The sequence below is a fragment of the Glossina fuscipes genome, unplaced genomic scaffold (genome assembly GCF_014805625.2).
Source record: "Glossina fuscipes isolate IAEA_lab_2018 unplaced genomic scaffold, Yale_Gfus_2 26, whole genome shotgun sequence".
NCBI lineage: Eukaryota > Metazoa > Arthropoda > Insecta > Diptera > Glossinidae > Glossina > Glossina fuscipes.
Genome location: NW_023998421.1, coordinates 3,742,990 through 3,755,602, shown reverse-complemented (window position 1 = coordinate 3,755,602; position 12,613 = coordinate 3,742,990). Strand labels below are relative to the sequence as shown.

The window sequence follows — 12,613 nt, the reverse complement described above, 5'->3', positions numbered from 1 at the left end:
GTGCAACTTTCAAAAATAGTACATTTTTTCACAGCGTCCCAAAATAGAAGACACGAAAAAGAAGACGACGCATTTTTCTATAAGAATTAATTTGGATTTTATATACCCGGAAAGCTTATACCAAGTCCGGGCGGAAACAAAATGGAGAACATTAATCTGTATGTTTTATATTGTTTGTGAAAATCGCACAAACAAAAACTACGTTTTTTTTTCTTCCCACACAGGTGTAACTTTCAAATTACAAATGCATTCGGTAGTTGCATGGTAGCAGCTTACGAACCGCGGCCTTCACTTCTCTGCTTATGACAACCTTTTTGAAGATCCCATCTACAAAGACTTCTAAGCCGTTTGAAAAGCTTCATATTCCTGAAAAACTTGAGAAGATTTTATCGTGTCATTATTTCTTTGAACATGTAGGGAAACTTCCAGGTCTTTAGAAAAGGAAACACTTAGCAGATAAATAAATAATACTTAGTTCCAGTAATTACAATATGTGAACACGTATTAACTGAAAGAAAGAAAGGAAGCGTCACAAAAGTCGAGGCAAATCGTTTTAGTCTTGATTGAATTCTAGATATGATAGTTTGTAAGGCGCAGAATACGTGCGGAACTGAGCTGGAAACTTATAATATAAATCGATCTGAAGTTTTGAAATATAAACATTTCCCGAGTTTCGACTTTTTCCCTTCGAAGTATTTTCGAAAAAAATGATTGTCTTTATAAATATATAGTTGACTTTCCTTAGCCCTTACAGTTCTTGAAATACAATCCTATTTTGATACATGTATTTGAGTGATGTTGGGTATCAAATATTCGTTATAAAGTGTCGATAAGTTTTTTACTTGTTCCCGCTTAGTTTAGTTTGTTTTATAAATTGATTTTCTTTTGCATTTTTCGCATTTCACACATACATTTGTATACTTCGTCAAACGATGGCAATAGTCCGCTTCTTCAGCAGACCTAAGTCCTTGTTATCAGAAATGTGTGCTATTATTTCTGTATTATTGTGTATTATTTCCAATTTTATTGTTGTTTTTTTGTTGATTTTCTACTTAAGCTTGTTAAAAATTGCTTGGACAAGAGATGATTTTTGTAACCCATGTTCATGTCACTTCGGTTTATCTTAGATATTGACCATATACAATAAGTTTTGGTTGTCAGCGTACTTTTATATTTCAGAGATTTAAAACCAGAAATCCAAGAAAAAATTTTTAAATTTATTCAAATTTATTTATTTCTGGCTGTTTTTTTATTCATTATTTGTATTTAGAGACTTGGTTTAAAAATCGAAATCTTTATTTTTTCGAATAATAAAGCAATTCTGAAGTAAAACAAACTGTTCATATGCAATCTGAATTGATTTTTCTGTGTTTATTGGAAAGTTTAAAATTTCGTCTGACTTACTTATCATTTTACTAAATTTTGTCCTTTTCAGGTTCTCCACCGCTTACCGGTAGTGGCATTGTTAAGGTCGTAGTACAAGATATGAACGATCATCGTCCTGAATTTGAACGCCAATCATATCATACAAATGTAGCAGAAAATTTGCCGATCGGTACCAGAGTCCTGCAGCCGAAAGCAACTGATCGTGATACGGGATTAAATGCTAAATTGCGCTTTACTTTATTGGGTGAAAACTTGGAGCGTTTTCATTGTAATTCAGAAACTGGTGAAATAACAACAGCCGCCGTTTTAGATCGCGAAGAGACTGCCTTGTATTTTCTCACTTTAATGGCTCAAGATAGTTCAACTACTGAACCTCATGCTACGGCGGTTAATTTGACAATTAATATAAGAGATGCTAATGATAATATGCCACGCTTTGAAGCTTCCAATTTTAACGTAAATATACCCGACAAAAGTGTTAGTGGCGAATTCGTGTTTGGCGCTCAAGCTGAAGATATGGATGAAGGCTTGAATGCTTTTGTCATGTACAATATCAGCGGAAAAGACGCTGAACTTTTCACTATTAACCATAAAACAGGAGTAATTAAAACCAAACATTCCCTAAAATCCCAATTGTCAACTGTCTACAATATAGTTATACACGCTTACGATCAAGGTTTACCCTCCAAATCTTCCGTAGCTGACTTGAGCATATCTCTTAAGCCTTTGACAGCATTTCCTAGCTTTAGTTACGTAGCCAATACCCAGTTTTTACTTTCCGAAGATGTACCGGAAGGAAAAGTTATAACCACCATAATAGCGACTTCGCCTAAAAAAGGATCGGCTTCTAACATACGGTATTCCATAGCTGGCGGTAATTTGCGAGAAGCAGTACGCGTTGATCAAAGCACCGGTGTGGTAAGCATAGGAAAAGATGGTCTTGACTACGAATTGTCACCTCAATATGATATCTGGTTGGAGGCGTGTGATTCAGATCGCACACCTCTACGTAGTGTTATGTTATTATCTATTAACGTGACAGATGCCAATGATAATCCACCAGTTATGGAAAAACTTGTATACAACGTTGAAATTATTGAAGAAGAATCGCCTCCTCAGACTGTAGTTAAGATGAAAGCTCACGATCATGATTCAGGTGATAACGCCGAAATTACCTATCGTTTAGTAGATGATTACGAAGGCACTTTTGAAATTGATGCTGATTCTGGCGAAGTATTCACAAATTTGCGTTTAGATAGAGAGGAATTGGAGCGTTACGAACTTTTAATTGAAGCAGTGGATCAAGGCATGCCTCAGTTGACCGGTTCAGCAACAGTTCTACTCAGTCTGCTTGATAAAAATGACAATCCTCCGAAATTTACCCGTCTCTTCTCGGTAAATGTTACAGAGAACGCTGAGATAGGCAGTTTTGTTATCCAAGTGACTTCAATTGATTTAGATGAAGGTGAAAATGCGAATGCAACGTATAGCTTGACAGAAAATCCAGGTGAAAAATTTAAATTGGACGCTATTAGCGGCAACGTTACAGTTGCTGGCCATATTGATCGCGAGGAACAAGATGAATATATTTTGAAAATCACCGCTTCTGATGGCGCCTGGCGTTCGGATACTCCTATTACTATAACTATTCAAGATCAAAATGATAATGCTCCTGAATTTGAAAGTTCTCTGTATAACTTCAATTTTCCCGAACTTCAGCGCTCGGTCGCCTTCGTAGGGCATGTCACGGCCATTGATCGTGATAAGCATGGTCCTAATTCAGTAATCTCATATTCGTTGCAGTATCCTTCCGATTTGTTTGCAGTAGATCCAGCTTCAGGAGAGATCTTCAGCAAACGTTCTATCAAATACAAGAATTCGCAGTTTGAAACCTCTCCTGAAAACATTTATACGATGGTGGTAATAGCTACTGACAATGGCAAGCCACCATTATATTCAGAATGCATAGTTAACGTTAATATTGTTGACGCCAATAATCATCCTCCGAAATTCGAAAAATCTCAATACCTGTCTCCTGTACCCGAACATGCTCGTTTGGGTCAGAGAGTAGCAAAAGTGCATGCTCTGGATTCTCTCGACTCTGGTGTAAATGCCGAGATTGAGTATTCACTTACCAGAGGTAACGGCTCAGGTTACTTTGCCATTAATAAAATGGATGGTTGGATAACACTTACTCGATCTTTGGAAGTGCAACCAAACACTTTATTCACCTTGATCGTTACAGCTAGCGATCACGGCGTGCCTTCTAAAGTGGATCAAACGCTTGTTAGTATTATTGTCACTGGAGAAAACAAATTTACTCCGGAATTCACTGCTTTAAGTTACCAAGTTATTGTGCCTGAGAATGAACCTATCGGTTCCACTATTTTGACAGTTAGCGCTTCAGACCGGGATGAAGGACCTAATGGTATGTTACGATATTCCATTTCTGGAGGTAATGAACGTTCCGAATTCAAGGTAAACGTTGAAACCGGTGCCATTACTATACTTCAACCTTTGGACTACGATTTAATACAAGAATATCATTTGAATATTTCGGTGGAGGATTTAGGATTCAAACCCAAGAGTACAATAGCTATGTTAACTGTTATTTTGACGGATATCAATGATAACCCACCGTTATTTAATCAAAGTCAATATCACGCTTTTATACCTGAAAATAGGCCGCCACATACGCCTATCTTTAAAGCTTCAGCTAGTGATAGAGATTCACCAAAAAATGCGATCATACGTTACTCTATTGTCAGTGGATCTGGGAAAGGTTTGTTTACAATAAACTCGGGTATAATATACTCATCGGTCAGTTTCGATTACGAAGAGAGGCACGAGTATTCTTTGCAAATTATGGCCGCAAACCCAGATTCTCCTATGCAAAGTACGACTATTGTAACTGTTCATATAACTGGAGTTAACGAATTTTATCCTCAATTTATACAACCCGTCTTCCATTTCGATATATCCGAATCAGCTGACGTGGGCACACCGGTTGGGTCGATTCAGGCCACAGATAAAGATGCGGGAGAAGACGGCAATGTTTATTACCTGCTTGTAGGCTCTAGCAACGATAAAGGCTTCTCCATTAACCCCTCCACCGGTTTTATATATGTATCACGCCACCTAGACAGGGAAACTCAAAGTAGAGCTGTCCTCACTGTTTTGGCGAAGAACTATGGTAGTATACGTGGCAATGACACTGATGAGGCCCAAGTTATAATTTCAATTCAGGACGGTAATGATCCCCCAGAATTTTTGAAGTCTTTATATTCCGCGAAAATATCTGAAAGTGTGGTCTCTGGAACTAAAGTTGTTACTGTAAAGGCTGTAGACAAAGATGTTCGACCTCAGAACAACCAATTCAGCTATTCTATAATTAACGGCAATCTCAACCAAACCTTTAAAATTGATCCTCAAAGCGGCGAGATAGAAACAGGTCGAAAACTCGACCGAGAAAACGTACCAGAATATAATTTAATAATAGGTGCAATAGACACCGGTTCACCTCCGCAGACTGGTACCACAACTGTCAAAATTACACTTTTAGATGTTAATGATAACGGTCCTACATTCAGTGAAAATGGTCTAATAGGCTACATTTACGAAAATGAACCAGCTGGTACTACTATCATGACTTTAAGCGCATCCGATCCCGATCTACCTCCAAACGGAGGTCCATTCACTTATCACTTAATCGGTGGTAGACACAAGTCCTCAGTTTCTGTAGATCAGCATACAGGCTTAGTAAAATCTACCCGAACCTTTGATCGTGAATTGACTCCTATTTTAGAGGCCATAATTGATGTGGAAGATAACGGTCAGCCTAAGCAACGAGGGCAACACAAACTAATTATAAAGGTTTTAGATCGAAACGATAGTCCTTCTTCACCACGTACAGTACATATCATACTGAATGTATTTAACGATGATGTCCCGATAGGGAAAATAGCAGATGTTCACCCCAATGACGAAGATATTAGTGGCAACTATAGATGTCGTATCATTCCCAGCACTCAATCCAGCCCGGCAGGCTTACTAATCATACCCAATGCTTGTGAATTGCACACTACATATCAGACTGTTATGAATGGCGGCTATTCCTATTCCGTGTCAGGTAATGATGGTAAACATGACGATGTAATTTCTACGGTTACACTAGGTTTCCAAACCTTCAACAACAATACGATCGCGAATTCAATAACGATCCTCATACGAAATATGACGCCCGAAGAATTTCTCTCCACTCATTATCGCAATTTCATGGAGATAATAAAGACATCGATAGAAACCAACGATGACTTGCTTCTGTACAGTGTTCGTAATATAACGACATTGAAATCTGTGGATTTGGAAATTATGGTTGCCGTGAAAATGTCAAATCACGGTTACCGTTTACCGCATTACGTTGTTGAAAGGCTTGCCAAAAACCATGGTGCCATGCAAAGGCTTTTAAAGACATCGGAACCTATTATAATCGGATATGACCCCTGTTCTTCTTCAGGCACATGTGAGAATGGAGGTCTATGCGCGTCTTCAAGAACCTTACATGATATGCAATCGCTTAATATCGTCGATAGTGAGTCTTTAATATTTAGTGGGCCCATGGTATCTCATGACTTCTTGTGCAAATGTCCGGAAGGATTTACTGGGCAACAATGCGACAAACGTCAAGATCCCTGCACTCCTAATCCCTGTCATAGTAATGCTCAATGCAGGCGAATAAATTTCGAATTTCAGTGTGTTTGTCCACCTAATAGAGAGGGCAAATATTGTCAACAGGAGAGAGGAGACGTGTGCTTGATTAATTCTTGCAGCAACGGAGGCTCCTGTCGGTCCAGCCCTGATGGGGCTACCTTCTTTTGCCTTTGTCGGCCTGGTTACCGCGGCAATCTATGTGAACACGTGGCTGACTCTTGCCGTCCAAATCCTTGCCTACACGGCGGCTTATGTATGGCACTTAAAACTGGCTACAAATGCAGTTGTAGTGAAGGTCGATATGGTCGTCATTGTGAGAAAACGACTTACGGCTTTGGGGAGCTCTCCTACATGGCTTTTCCTTCTCTGGATACAGCCACAAACGATATTTCTATTATATTTGCCACAACTAAACCGGATGGATTATTGTTGTACAATTATGGTATACAGTCGGGAGGACGGTCCGATTTTGTAGCAGTTGAAGTGGTTAGAGGAAAAGCTTTTTTCTCATTTGGGGGCGCCAGAACTGCAATGACCACGGTAATCGTAGGTGCAAGTTCTCCTATTAACTTGGCTGATGGTCATTGGTATAAGATAACCGCTACTCGCAACGGTAGAGTGATGTCCTTAGCTGTAGCCAAATGTACAGAAAACGGAGATATCTGTGAAGAATGCCGGCCCGGTGAAGCAAGCTGTTACTCTGATGATGTTGGACCAATAGGGTAAATTATTGAAATTGGAGTATAAATAAAAAGACATTTATTTCAACTTTTATTCCAGAACTCTAAATTTTAACAAACAACTTTTACTCCTTGGTGGCCTTTCCTCAGCAGATCCTGTCTTAGAACGTCCCGGGCAACTGCATACCGATGATTTCGTAGGTTGCATACACAGCATTTCTATAAATGGTCGACTTTTAAATATGAGTCAACCATTAAAACAACGCGCCATTTCAGCAACGTGCACACGAACTGCGAATGGGGGTCCATGTTCCCAGAGTTTTCACAATGATCCCAATTTATCATTGTGTGGAAATTTTGGAATATGCATGGACCGCTGGCATTCTGCTATGTGCGAATGTGGTGCAGCATTACTGTCTCCGGATTGTTTCAATTCCCTAGATCCTATAAGTATCGCCGAAGGAGGCTTTGTAGAGTTTAAAATATCCGAAAAACATCGTCGCATGCAGTTGCTTGATAATTTATATGGTGGAAATAATATATGGTCGTATGATGTTAACAGACGTCGCAGATTTACTTTTACCTATGATAATCTTACGGCATTAGCTCAAATGAGTGATCCTCCAAAGACATTAAGTTTATTATTCCGGACCTTTAAGGAGAGCGGTCTAATATTATATGCCGCCACGAATAATCATTATACAGCACTTGAATTGCAAAAAGGTCATCTAAATTATTATTCCATTCGCGACAGTATAGTTAATATGACAATACCTAGTACAGATAATCTGAATGACGGCAAGTGGCATAATATAACTTTGCACACAGCTGGACGTGTTTTTCGCATAATCATTGATGGTAGTCGAGCAGGGGAAGAATTAGATTTTGCAGGCGTTCATGATTATCTAGATCCTTACCTTACAGTGTTGTCGGTGGGTGGTGTAAGAAAAGAATTTTTCACCCAAGAATATACTTTCACTAATTATGAAGGTTGTATTGCGAATTTCACCATTAACAACGAAATACAGCCTTTTAATGGCAGCGGGAGCGTTTTTCATGAAGTACTTGCACGTGGTAAAATTACTCCTGGCTGTGTAGGCGCTCTGGGTATAGGAGCGGCACAAGTAGCAGACCCCATTAGCATTGGTGTTACCTTAGTTATAGTATTCTTTGTCATATTAGTTGTGGCTATTTTGGGTTCGTACGTTATTTACCGTTTTCGGGGCAAGCAGGAGAAAATAGGCGGCTTAAGCTGTGGCGTTCCCGGATTCAAAATTAAACACAACCCTTCATCTACCATGTTAGGAGGACCTGGAGTATCGCAAAACCAAGCTGATCATGTACTTACACGGGGTGTCCACAGCAATGAAGTGCAAGTTGGATATCATAATGACAATGGCGATCTAATAAGAAGTGTGCCGGGCCACCACATAGTCGGTCCGGAATTGATATCAAAAAAATTCAAAGAACGTGAAATTAATCCAACTGAGCACCAACAACAACGTCCTCAAAGGCCAGACATTATTGAACGAGAAGTCGTTAGCAAAAGCCCTCCCCTTCGAGATGACCATCATCCACCCATACCACCGCCAACGCAAGGACACCATCCCCATGATCATGCCAGTTCTGTCGATATGGGATCGGAATATCCTGAACATTATGATTTGGAGAACGCAAGTTCTATAGCTCCTTCAGATATAGACATTGTCTATCATTATAAGGGTTACAGGGAGGCAGGAGGTGTGCGTAAGTATAAGGCTACCCCAGCGCCTGTAGCATCTTATACTCATCATAAACATCAACCTACAGCAGCGCAGCAGCAACACAGACATTCACCGCGTCACGGAGTTGCAGCGCCATTTGTACCACGCGGTGTGCCACCTCAAGCTAGTCAACCACCACCTCCGGCAAGTGCACCGCGGCAGCATCAAAGCACACCATTGGCTCGACTTTCTCCAAGTTCAGAACTTAGTTCCCAACAACCGCGCATACTCACATTGCACGATATATCGGGAAAACCCTTGCAAAGTGCTTTATTAGCCACAACCTCTAGCTCTGGAGGTGTAGGCAAAGATGCTTTACACAGCAATAGTGAACGTAGCTTAAATAGTCCAGTGATGTCACAACTATCAGGGCAAAGTTCCAGTGCTAGCCGCCAAAAGCCGGTGGTATCAGGACAAACAGCTCCTCAAACTTCTATGGGCTTAACGGCAGAGGAAATTGAGCGATTGAATGCTAGACCAAGAACATCAAGCTTAGTCTCGACATTAGATGCCGTGTCATCAAGCAGTGAGGCTCCTCGCGTATCAGGAGGTCCTCATCATCTGTCCTTAGGTGGCGGTCTCCATAGCGCCGACGTCGACGCCCGTAGCTCAACTTCGACCGACGAAAGTGGCAACGATAGCTTTACTTGCTCTGAAATCGAGTATGATAATAATAGCATTAATGGAGACACAAAATTTTCCACTAGTAAAAGCATATCCGATGAGCGCAATGCTGTTGGCAGGGCTTTAAGCGGTGACGGTGGTATTGCTTCCAGCGTTGGCAAAGCTCCTCCTATGCCATCTCATTCCTATGATGGTTTCGATTCATCATTTCGTGGTTCCCTAAGTACTCTAGTCGCCAGTGATGACGATCTATCAACTAACATGGGTGGTTTGTATCGTCAAGCCAATAGCGCTGCATCGCCATCAGCTCCACCGATAGGTTGGGAATATCTTTTAAATTGGGGTCCGAATTTCGAGAGTTTAGTTGGCGTTTTTAAAGATATCGCTGAACTGCCAGATAGTGTAGCTAATGAACAACATGTAACTGGCTCGTTGAGAATGAGCCAAACTGGACAAAAAACCTCCGAAGAATATGTATAAAAGCGTACAATGGACGAGAAATATATTATCTTATACGAGTAGAGTAAAATAATTTGATGCTGTGTTAACTGTTTACGTAGAATAAGTATAAAAGGTAAGTTACTTAGCTTAGAACGTAACTTTGGGTATGAAATGCTTTAGTACCATAAGCTTTTGTAAATCAGAAATTTCTGCCATCTATTTATTAAGAATAAAGAATAAAGTATTGAAAAATTATAATTACAAGTTTAGGGCTCGCTTGAAAAATGCAACAAAAGAAATGCAAAAAATGCCACAAAAAAAGTAAAAGTCTTCCGTAAATAAACAAAACCAGCGCCGTAAAAACAGTGAAATAGTAACACAAAAAATTTATTTTAAAATAAATGAAAATGAAAAGAACTGATTCTTTAATTATATTTTAGTATTATTAAGAAATTTTTATAAACTTTTTAAGTCATTTTTACATATGTTATGTGTAGCGTGTAGGAAGAGATGAAAGTAGTAAAGAAAATTGTGTATATAAAACACCTTGTATCAAGGTTCGTGTCCTAACTTATTTAGCAATAAAAGCAATAAACCAAACTTATGCATAAAATAAACGCCCATACACCTACACACGAGAAATGATATGTAGGCTTTAAAAAAAAAAACACAAAAAATTGATTAAAAATAAAATACTTAAATAATGTGCTATATAAAAAACATATGAATGTGTGTTGTTTCTGATAAAATAACGAATAAAACATATATAAATGTCTCGCGTAGAATTTAATATAAAATTTTATTATTTTTTAATATTATAAACTTAATCTTGCCATAAAAGATTCGTTAAATGTAAATTAATTAAACATTACTCTGTCCATAAGTAAAAAGATTCTCAGCTATTATTATTTTACTATTTAAATTTAATAATCAAAAATTTTTAGGAAAAAAATATTCAAAATTGTCAAAAGAAATTTTCTTTTATGTTTTTAGCTTTGTTTGCATTTAAAATGAAAAATCGAAAATATTTAGTAATCAATTGTTTTAATAGTTTTATGGATTATTTTTTCTTAATGACGAAACATTTTTTTAAATAGTAAATAAAAGAAGAAAAATCTTTTTAAATTTTTAATTTTTCATCTTTTTCATCAACTTTATTTGACTTTCGCTTAATTCACGAACCAAAGGCCAAATCAATTGTAATCTCTCTCTGTTTGACGGGCCTTAAACCCCAGGTATGAGTTACACATATATTTTTTTTCTTTTTTTCAACTGATATATTGTATTGAGATTTCTTTGTTCTGTTACGGAAAACGCAATACAACTTCTTTTGCATTTAAGTGAAATAGAAACTGCTGGATGATTTGTAAAAATTCGAACAAAAAAGTACCCGGCAATATTTTTTCTAAACCGTCAACATCTGTATTTACTTGTCCTGCACTCTAAATATCAAACTATCAATAAAACATCATTGCATTCGTCGTACATTCCCCGAACATCAACGCAAATGAAAATGAAGTCATAATAAGCTGCCTCCGTTTAGAGAAACCAACATCAATAGACTTTTTAGGAAGGAGTACATTAAAGCACAAAATTCTATTTTGCTCTTGAACTTCCTAATCTATTAACCCAAGAGCATTCCCGATGATTCCAATTATGAAAAAAGGGAGATTAGTCATTCTTTAGTCAAAAAGCTTATGAGCCTAATACATCTTTTAGATCAGGCATGGCCAACCGCAGGCCCGCGGGCCACATTCAGTCCGCGATGTGATCGAGTTCGCTTCGCTCTGTTTTAAGTATCAAGTAATCCAATTTGCTCGCACATGGGAATTTTGCAAATGGATTGTATCTGCATTCACTATCGGCTCAACTAGACAGGTATTAAAAGTAAAAGATGTTCATTGAGCCATAAAGTGAACGATTTAAAAAAAGGAAAATTGATCCAGAACGTCGCATTTTGCAATAGTTGGACCTTGAAAATTAAAAGTGGGCCGCTGATGAAGAAAGTTAACCATTCCTGCTTTAGATGTTCATCAAGAAAAAGAAATTCTTTCAAAATAGTCGAATCAAATATTCTTTAGCGGTAACACGTTGGATTCAAAGGAAGACGAGTGAAGAATTCTGTAAGAACTTAAAAGATATTTCATTTAACGTTTTGTCCATCGCTAGTTGGATAATTTTGGTGTCATTCTTCAAATCCTTGCCAAAAAGGCAATATGAAAAAACTGCCAATTTTTTGGGTATCATTAAGCAGACAATAAGTCATCGATTAAAACTAATTCGAACAACCAACGTCTATATAATCTAACGGGAAACGTAGTACGTTCCAATTCAGTGTTACCAACTTTATCTGGCAGAGTTTACCAATACGCGACTGAACGTCATCAATCGCGGTATCACGCCTACCTTTTTTTCGCTCATTTGCTTCAGTTGTTTTTGGCAGTGCTCATATTAGTTTAGGGAAAAAGAAATCCATTATTTTTTCGGTAGATGGCTGCACTGATATATTTCTCGTAAAGTATCGATCAAACAATTTCCGATACTGTACATTTACATACTGTACATTTCGCAGTGAAAAAAATCTTTTGCTGTTTTTTGTTTGGTGCATTCAGTTGTGAGTTACAGCGTGTTAAAAATGGAAGTGAACAAAGAGAAAATTCGGTACATTTCATAGTTTTTCTTTGACAAAGGCGAAAATGCAAGCCAGGCGGCTAAAATTGTGAATGGTGTTTATGGTTCCGATACTGTAGCAGCCAATTATGTGCAATTTTGGTTTCGTAGATTCCGTTCACGAATTTTTGATGTTAAAGATGCACCTCGCACAGGTAGGCCGGTTGTCGAAAATGTCGATAAAATCGGAGAAATGATCGAAGTTGACCGGCATGTTAGCAGTCGTAACATCGCCCAGGAGCTAAAAATCGACCATAAAACAGTTTTAAACCATTTACACAAAGCTGGATTCAAAAAGAAGCTCGATGTTTGGGTGCCACACCAATTAACAGAAAAAAA

General features: G+C 38.3%; 1 protein-coding gene across 1 annotated transcript in view; it reads left to right on the top strand.

Moving 5' to 3' along the window:
• The window catches only part of LOC119635426 (cadherin-related tumor suppressor), a 77,737-nt gene extending 67,863 nt beyond the window's left edge, over nucleotides 1-9,874 (top strand). The window contains exons 7-8 of the mRNA XM_038030233.1: nucleotides 1,436-6,818; nucleotides 6,877-9,874. Of these exons, the coding sequence (XP_037886161.1) occupies nucleotides 1,436-6,818; nucleotides 6,877-9,643 (8,150 nt within the window). The 3' untranslated portion in view covers nucleotides 9,644-9,874. The remainder of the gene's footprint in view (nucleotides 1-1,435; nucleotides 6,819-6,876) is intronic.
• The last annotated feature ends 2,739 nt before the right edge of the window (nucleotides 9,875-12,613 follow it).